General features: G+C 59.3%; 1 protein-coding gene across 4 annotated transcripts; it reads right to left on the reverse strand.

Annotated features, from left to right (window-relative positions):
• Nucleotides 1–3,625: 3,625 nt before the first annotated feature.
• On the reverse strand, nt 3,626–8,804 carry MIEF2 (mitochondrial elongation factor 2). 4 transcript variants are annotated; one of them, XM_036278443.1, is made up of 4 exons: nt 8,679–8,804; nt 6,487–6,643; nt 6,103–6,283; nt 3,626–5,612 (listed from the first exon to the last, which is right to left on the reverse strand). In XM_036278443.1, exons 2-4 carry the CDS (start codon nt 6,631–6,633, stop codon nt 4,534–4,536), a joined length of 1,407 nt encoding a protein of 468 aa, XP_036134336.1. In that variant the 5' UTR covers nt 6,634–6,643; nt 8,679–8,804; the 3' UTR covers nt 3,626–4,533. The 4 variants fall into 4 exon arrangements, with proteins under 4 accessions (XP_036134336.1, XP_036134338.1, XP_036134337.1 ...); XM_036278445.1 differs by having other exon boundaries at nt 6,487–6,669; XM_036278444.1 differs by having other exon boundaries at nt 6,487–6,766.
• Nucleotides 8,805–9,146: the final 342 nt, after the last annotated feature.

Genomic DNA, 9,146 nt, shown 5'->3' on the forward strand with positions numbered 1-9,146 from the left:
ATGGGGGTACATATATTCTTTCTGATTGGTGAACACCTGTTTTCAGTTCTTTGGGTATGTACACAGGAATGGAATTGCTGGGTCACATGGTGATTCTGTTTAATCAAATTTTCCATACCCGTCAACAACGCACGAGGGTTCTGTGTCTCCACATTCTTACCAGTACTTCCTTACATTTTCCGAATGACCATCGATGTTGGACATCTTTCCATGTGCTTTTTGGCCATCTGTGTGAATTTGCACTGTTACCTGTTCGAGTCTCCTGTCCTATTTTCAGTTGAATTTGTCTCTTTGTTGTCGAGTTGTAGGAGCTCTTTACAGATTCTGGATATTAGATGCATTTGTGGTTTAACAGCTAACTCCTATGTGTGCCAAGACCAAGAACTGCTGGATTGCACTGCCAACAACCCGCTGAGGTCCTGGCGCCCCACGCCTCGGTGGTGGCCTTCACCACAGCCTGAGCAGTGTCGTCTAACACGGTGTCAGTCGATGAGGCGCTTTGGTGGAGGTGCAGGCCTGACCAGTGAGCACTGTGAATAGCCTATGAGGGAGTTGCCCATGGCTCACTCGCTAGCAGCCCTCAGTGCACCCCGAGAACTGGGCCTCCGATGGACTGGGAAGGTCCGAACCCCATCTACAGCTTGTACGAGCAGGCTGAGGCTAGAACGACCCCCACTCACTAAGCCCTAGCCACGGACTGCGACTAGGAACCCGGCCACGGAACAGACGCACGGCGTTCCCCAGCCTCCCAGCCTCCTGCAAGGGAAGTTGGGCTCAGCTGAGCAGACGCCTTCCCCAGCAGGCAGCTACGTGGGAGCTGAGTCTCTGCCTCCACGTCCACCTCAGCTCGCAGACTTCGCAGCATTCTCCCTGCTGCACAGAGCCATTTGCAGGTCCTCCAGGAAGAGGAAGTCTGGCCCTGCCCCTTATTCGTCCCCATGGCACCTCTTCCTGCCCCCAGCCAGAGGGGTATCCTGCACGCTGCTGGCTGGGGAAGACTGGCTCGTGCTCACTGCTCTTGGAGCAGCTGGAAGCTGAAACAGTAAGCGCTGTTCACCCTGGCAGCCAGCCACTCCCGGCTCTGGGCCACAGGGAGGAGACCTTGCCACCCGCAGGCGAGTTCACTCCCGGGCCTGCTGCAGCCCAGAACTGAAGCTGTTCAGAACCAAGGACTTCTGATGAGAATACAAAGGGCATGGGTCGACCAGCATGCCAGAGTGCTGCCACTCACTCCCACTGGCCACCCTGCCTCAGGCCACCCGTGTTCACGCTGGGAGGTGGTAGCCTGGGACGTTCGGTGGGAAATCACAGCCACAGAGCCCGAGAGTCCAGCCTTCCTGCATGTGAGGCCCCAGCCAATTCAACTGTGCTGTTAGTGAGTCGGTGGCCATGCAACGACCCCAAACACCATCCTCAGCGTCATTTGTGTTGGCCTTTGGGATACACTGGGTTTCATCCACTACACCCTAGCTTCCTCGTCAAATTAAGTTCATCCAAATTGTGATGTCGTTGGGGTTATTATTTTTTAAATATATTTTTGATTTTTTAGAGAGAAACATCGATGAGAGAACCATCCAGAAGCTGCCCCCTACTTGGGATCAGCCTTCAACTACTGAGCCACACCGGCCGGGCACTGATCCATGACACATTGCGTTTTTCAGATCTCTTGGTGCATGGGTCAACACTCAACCTGAGCTACACTGGCTGGGCTATTTGGGTTTTTTTTAAGCTGAATTTTCTGATTAGAAAATTATACTCTTGAAAAATGCAAATGTGTCATGGATCAGTTCCTGGCCAGTGTGGCTCGGTAGTTGAGCGTCAACCCATGCACCAAGAGGTCACCGGTTCAATTCCCACATGCCCAGGTTGTGGCCAAATCCCCAGTGGAAGGCATGCAGGAGGCAGCCAATCGATGTTCCCTCTCATTGATGTTTCTCTCTCCCTCTCCCTTTAAAAATCAATAAAGGAAAAAAAAATTTTTTTCTTGGAAGTGTCATGTATCAGGTTGAAGACCCTTGTTTTAGAGAGAACAGGGCAAAAGTGGAATAGTAGCCCTGGACTGGGCTTCGGAGTAAGCTGTACCTGGCCGTGGGCCCACACCCTTCCCGTACCTGGAGGAGGTTAAGACCTGCTCCAGAGCCCCTGCAGCTCTACCTGCTCTGGGGCTCCAAGCCTGGCCCCGCAGCCAGCTAGGTCCTGGTCTTCAGAGGAAAGGCCCATTGGAGCAAGAGCCAGGAAGTGCTTTCCCGTGTGGCCTGTACCCCGGCTCCGAGGCAGCCGGTCTGCAGGTGGATTCTGGCCCCTTAAGGTCCTTGAGCTGAATTGGCTTTGGCATTCCTCAGGTGCACTGAGCTGAATTGGCTTTGGCATTCCTCAGGTGCACTGAGCTGAATTGGCTTTGGCATTCCTCAGGTGCACCAGGTGCACCGCTCCTGGGAGCAGGAACCACACTTCCATTCCCCCGGCAGGCAGAGCTTAGGAAAGGAGGCAGCGGCCGTAAGCTGGGCGCCAGGCGGGCACTGTAGCCGCGTGCTGTCTGCCAGACACAGCCCCGTTCCCTTCTGCTCCACTCACACTCAGCTCGGGGCTCGGGGCCACTCTCTGCGTGCTGGCTGACATCCTTTCAGAAGGTAGTTTGGCAGGATCTTCCAGGATCTGAAGGTCTGAGTGCGTGCCCTTTCCCGGGAATCTGATGAGAGCCGCGTGCATGGACTCGTTGGGGCTTAAGACAAACAACTGGGCAGATGGGCTCCAGAAAGACCGGTACCCCTATGGGTAGAGTACTGTGCAGCTAAGTACTTAAAGGTGAGGAGACATCCTTGAGAGTGACTCTAGCCCTGGCTGGTTTGGCTCAGCGGTTAGAGCGTCAGCCTGCGGTCCAGAGAGACCCGGGTTCAGTTCCCGCTAGGGGCACGTACCTTGGTTGCAGTTTGTCCCCAGCCCTGGTTGGGTCATGCAGGTGGCAGCCACTCTGTGTACCTTTCACGTCAATGTTTCTTTCTCTCTCTCTCTCCCCACCCCCACTCTATCTGAACTAAAAATGAAAAAAGCATCCTCGGGTGAGGATTAAAAAAAAAAAAGTGACTCCACACAGTGCGTTTTATATATGGTGAGATACACTGAGTTACGTGGGTGACATTTCACACTTGTAGCTCCCTGTCTCCGTTGCCGTGGTAGTGTTATCTGCTTCTGCTTTCCTTCCGCAGGTGGCGTCACTGCTGCGGCACGGTCATCACAACGGCGGGCCTGGGTCACTCGGTCAAGTTAAACCAAGAGCAGAACACAGGCTGCCATGTTTTACCACCACAACTGAGTATCTGACTACTCAGACCCTGGGTAAGACCACACCTGACTCAGATTGAGCCATCCTGGCATCAAAGGGGGGTCAGGGCCATCCCAGGAAGCACAGGGGCTCTGAGCTAAAACATGCAGGCTTCAGGAAGAAACAAAATCCTAGTCGGTTCCCATCACAGAAGCAGGACATCACACCGGCAATCTTGGAATATTCTCCCTCCACATAACCTTTCCCAGTTAAGACGCACCCCCTCCAGGCTGAGTCCAAGCCCCTCTGGGCAAGCGTCCAGAATGCCACACAGCTGTTGACGAGCCCAGCCTGAGTCACATGAATGCTTGTCTTTCCTTTTATTCTCGTTCACAATCTGAGGCATAGCCCTGCTTCAGCCGGAAGGCTACCCAAGTTAGGAGGAACACCTGGGAGGGGGCAGACCTTCCCTTTCCTGCCCGCCCACCTCCAGCAGGCTTCAGTGAGAACACAGGTCAGCTGAGAGCTGTCTGTGTTGGCCCTGCAGAGACCACTCCGCACGCCGGGCCTCCCAGGAGTGCCGGGCCTCCGCTCTCTAGCCGGCCCAGCATCAGCTAGCGGGACACACTTGGTTCTGGACAGACAGCACAGAACGTCAGCAACCCCAGTGGGAAGAGGCTCTCCCCAGGCCCTCCACTGCCCGAAGAGAAAGCCGCCTGGTTGGAGGGAAAGGGGCCTTCCCCAGAGGTATAAGGTGGGCAGTGCTCTAGGCTGGGGGAGAGCCCGACAAGCAAACTAGACCACACACGACATCGGAGACCACCAGCCTTTAAGTCAGCCAAAAAGCTGCGCTCCGCAGGAACCAGGTGACACGGGCCATGGAGGATGAACACGTGGCATGTATCACCCTGCACCAGAAGCCTAGAAGCCTGGAGCTGGCACCCGAGGAAAGCACCTCACCCTCCCCACGGAAAAACAGCTGGCCTTACTCCCTGCCTCGGACAGCGGATTCACTGCTGGTGATGATGGACCAGGCCCGAGGCCCCGCTGTCGGCCCAGGGGACAAAGGACGTGTGTGTGGCCGAATGCAGGCTGTCTGAGAGGCAGAGCAGCCTCGCTCCAGTACAGCAGCCCCAGCTCTGGGCTCAGGATTCCAGCCACTGCTGCCTGTACTAACCCCATGGGCTGAGCTAACACACCTCTTCTATCCTGCCTAAAAGCGAAACAGTGCTCTCCAATTCCCTGGAGGGGGAGTGTGCGGCTCACCAGCGTCAAAACACATGCTGCCTGCCCGGTCCCACCCAAAGCAGCCCCTCGGGGGCCTGCAGGCCAAAGTACAGAGCGTAGCCAATGCTGTCGATCTCCTCGGGGCGCAGGCTGTCGAGCAGGTTCACACCGGGGTTGAAGTGGCAGGGCAGGCTGGCCTGCTCCAGGCTGCCGATAAGCAGCTCCACAGCCTGCAGGAAGCGCTCCCCCAAGGCCGCCTCGGCCCAGCCCACCTCCTCCTCTCCCAGACGCAGCACCACCTGGGCCAGGTGGCACCAGCTCAGTCGTCTCAGGACCGGATGGCCTTGGCACACACCACACAGCAGCAGCAGCAGCCGCCGCCGGGTCCCGCCATCACGCTCATCCAGAGCTTGCAGCCTGGCGGCCTCTGCTGCGTATAAGTCCTGCAGCCAGAAGTTCCCAGCCAGCCCCTCCCGGGGCCAGGCCAGGAGACGTTGTTCAGTGTCAGCGCTGGTGATGGCCAGGAGCACGGCGACTGTGAGCTCCTGACGCTCGTGCTGCACTTCCAGCAGCAGCTCGTCGGTGGCCACGCTGGGCCGGATCAGGCACCCCAGAAGGCTGCCGATAGCGGGCCAGTTGACGGAGGCAGCCAGTGCCTTGCGGAACAGTTCCAGCAGGACACGGGAGGAGAGGTAGCCACCCACTAGGAAGCGGTCCCAGGGGCTTCTTCCACGGGGACAGAATTCAAGCTGAGTCCTGCGCACAGCCCAGCAGCGGGGGTCCCTGGCCACAGTGTCCATGCCAGGCATCAGGCTCCACAGGCCAGGCTCCAGCATCAAAGGCACCAGGAGACGCACGTGGTCAGCAGCCCCTGCCTGCAAGCCGTCATAGAGCGGCCCTCCGGGCACGAGCGCCCCAAAAGGCAGTTCCGGGAACTTCCTCTGCAAGTAGGCCTGCAGCTCCAGGGCAATGTCACCCGCCAGCTGCTTGGCCAGAGCCACATGAGACACAGGGATGCTCACGTGGTCTCGCTCAAATGCCAATAGCTTCTCCTGGAAAGTCAGGCACAATGGTCCTGGGGAGGTAAGCTGAGATGGCTGAGGGTCAGCACCTGCAGGCCCCTCTGCAGAGTGAAAGGGCCAGGGAACACGTCAGAAGGCCCTGTGACGAGCCGAGAGAACTACCAGATTACTAGGTGTGTGCCGCCCTGGGCCTCATTTTCCTCACCTGCAGAATGACCAGCTGAGAAAGAGCCCTTAGCTCAAGTCCTCAAGTATAAAGAGGTTTTGACGACAAATTCTCATTGCCCTGGATCCCCAACTCGCTGCAGCCAAAACAGCCTCGTACAGAGTGGCAGGTTGGATCTTGGACCTCAGTTTCCCCATCTGAGGCCCCCCACTGTCATAAGACTACTGCCCTGCAATATCACCCCCAAAGTCCACAAGTCCCAGTGGTTGGCAGGAGGGCAGAAAACACACCATCAGACATGCATGGAGCCCACACCCCAGGAGAAAGCGGGACTGGCATAGGCCAGGTGACTGGCAGTGCCAGAGCCTGGGCTGCATCACCAAAGGGGGACCCACCCAGGTCAGAGGGGAAGGGGTGCCATTCACCTGGGGCAAACAGTGAGGGGGCAGGGAGCAGCACAGGCTGGCTGAGGGCAGGAGGTAAGGACCGGGAATGGACACGTGGCGTGGCCTTGAGCAGGCTCAGGTCCTTCCAGCTGTCTTCCAGGCTTGTGGCGTCTGCCTTGGCATCATCCTCGTCCGGAGGACTGGTAGCCCTGTCAATGAGCTGTGGCAGAGTGGCACAGATCAGAGCACATGAAGCCTGGGTACACAGTAAGGTCCCAGGGCAAAGCAAAGAAGACTGCTGGGTGGAGTAGCAGGCGCCAGCCATGGACAGGCCCCACACTACCTCCCAGGTTCCCACTGCAGGCCCCAGCCCCGTGACCCTCCTTCAGGAGCCCAGGTGTAGCTGGCCCAGCATGGCCTTACCCGCTTCACAGCCAGCGTGGCGATCCCCAGCACGGCAGCCCCGCCCACACCCAGCACCAGGCGGGCGTTGGCCAGGAGGAAGTTCACAGCGCTGCTCAGCACATCCTCTTCATGCCGCTTCCCCTGCTTCCGTGGGAACTCTGCCATGTCTGGGTGTCTGAAAGAGAGCTAGCATGCAGGGACCTGAAGAGGGGGCAGCCAGGTAGACAACGGGGCAGGCGTGGGGGGCACTCTGGCTGCCATCATGCTGGGGCGCTGGCTCAAGCCCACAAGGCGGCTCCTGAGAGTTTCAGGAGAAAGCAGCCATTCAGAGTTTCTGGTGAGAAGCAAGGGAACTACCTAAGCCCCCTTCCCCAAACCTGCAAACAACCTACCCACCTCTGGACAGAGGGACTCACACAGAAAGGCCCTAAGGCAGGTCGGAGCAGGGGCCCATCTCCCTGACCCTCCCCTCCAGGATTTGACGTCACCAGAAACCCATGAGGAGGCTCTTATGATCACCCCAGTTTCACAGAGAAACAGGCTGCTGAACCATACAGGGAGTAGTAGATACCTGGACCCACGACAGCAAAGAGCAAAGCCTCCAGGCTCGACCCACCCCTGGAGTCCCATCCGTCCCCTGGCCCTCAAGTCAGGTCCTGGAGGCTGCCTCATCCTGGTCCTTAGCCAGGGCCGAGTGAAAACCACAACATGGGACCTTAGAGAGCCTGCCCTGGAGGGCCTCTCAGACCTTTGGAGCATCTCCGTGAGGCTCTGGTCACCTCATCTCGACAGGGTAGCCCCAGAGGCAGAGCTATCAAGTCAACGGACAGGACTAGCGAGATGGCCCAAGTGCCAGTCAAGGCCAAAGGCCCACTGTGAGCACAGCGGGCAAAGTAACTACACACGAACACTCCAAACAGGACTGGCCCAGTGCCTGGCAACTGGGGCCTCTCTCTGCCTCTTGCGCTTGGGACAGTGGGGACAGGGAGCTGTCCTCAGCTGTGGGGAGCCCAAGCAGCAGAGAAGGTAAGCTGAGGGCCTAAAGCCTGGCTCTCTGCTCACCTGTGAAGTGGCCGACAGCAGGGAGGGTTAGAAGTGAGGAGCCCAGAATGGTGGGGCTGGGTGGGGCCATGCCCTGGGAAGTGGAGGCAGAGACCTCTCCCAGGGCTCCATCCACCAAGCCCCAGCTTCAGGTTATTCCAGAGGGACTCCTGCCTTTTGGCCCTGAGAGCTGAGGGGGTGTGTGACCAAGGGGCAAGCTCAGGGGACCCGTCAGACACCAAGCAGACCTGCCTCGCTGAGGACACCGAGCAGATGACCCTGAGTTCAGAGCCAGCTCTGAGGGTGCCAAGGATGTCTGCCCTTCCTGTTTGGCTGTGAGTGCCCAGAGCTGCAGCCAAAGGGAGATGCCCGGAGCAGCTGAAGCCTGAACCTCTTGGGAATTCTGCCCCGGCCCCCACCCCCAGACTATAAAATAGGTTCTAGGGCCCGGACGGCTTGGCTCAGGGGTTAGAGCGTCGGCCCGCGGACCAATGAGTCACGGGTTCGATTCCGGCCAAGGGCACGGACCTCGGTTGCAGCTCATCGCGGTCCTGGTTGGGGTCGTGTGGGAGGCTGCCAGTCGATGTCTCTCTCTCCCTCCCACTCTATCTGAGGATAAAGGGAAAAATATCCTCCGGTGAGGATTTAAAAAAATAATAATAAAACAAAATAGGCTCTGGGGCCTGAGTTGGTCAAAGGCTGGCAGGGTGCCCGCCACAGCCCAGCGGCTGCCACCCGCCTCCAGCCAAACCAGGAGTTCACTTTACAAACTACGCGGCCTTCAATACCCCTAACCCGGGGCTCAACCCTGCCCCTAGCGGGGTCACGCAGGCCCCAACCCGCACACTTCCAACTCCGGGAAGCGGGAGAGCGAGCGGGGGTTAAAAATAACCCTCCTCTGCGCAGCCGGGCCCACGGAGCCTGGGAGGCCAGCTGTGCTCCCTCCTCTGCCCAGCCCAGGGGCCGGGCTGAGCGGGCCCGCAGCAGCTCCCGGAGCCTGTCGAGGCCGGTTCATGGGGGAGGGCACCGAGGTTCCGGCAACTGAGAGAGGAGCCCCAGACGGGAGCACGGCCCCGACCCCTCCGCCGCCACGCCCCCGGCCTGCGTCCGGGACACGCTCCACGCCTGCGGCTGGGCGACCGGGACGGGCCGCCGCGCTCCGGCCGTACCTGCGTCGGGGCGTCAGCGCACTGACCGGCGTTCGCAACGCGTCCACTCGGGCCCCGGACCCCGGACTCGTCCGAGAATGGAACGTGAAGGACCCGGGATCCGAACGCCGAGGCCCGTAAGCTGCCGCGGACGCCGACGCGCACGTAGACGAGCAGGCCCTACGTCCAATCAGAGCGCTCGAGACGTGCGTTGTCTTTCTAAAACACCGCGCGACTCATCCAATGGTAGGAAGGCCACGCCCCCTCCGGGTTGCGCGCTCCCCCCGGGAGGGACTGTCTGAGACACCCGGATTTAAAGGCACCGGGGTGCGCTCCGAGCCCGCGGCTGGGTGGTGCGGGGCCAGGCCCTCGGGTTGTGGAATGAGACGGCCCCGGGGCCCGTTGTGACGCGTGTGCGCTTGAAACATGAGCCTCGGATGGGGAGCACGCTCTGAGCCCAGGGTCCTTGCAGCGCCGGGCAGCCCGGCG

This window comes from Molossus molossus, unplaced genomic scaffold (assembly GCF_014108415.1).
Source record: "Molossus molossus isolate mMolMol1 unplaced genomic scaffold, mMolMol1.p scaffold_m16_p_28, whole genome shotgun sequence".
In the NCBI taxonomy this organism is placed as follows: Eukaryota; Metazoa; Chordata; class Mammalia; order Chiroptera; family Molossidae; genus Molossus; species Molossus molossus.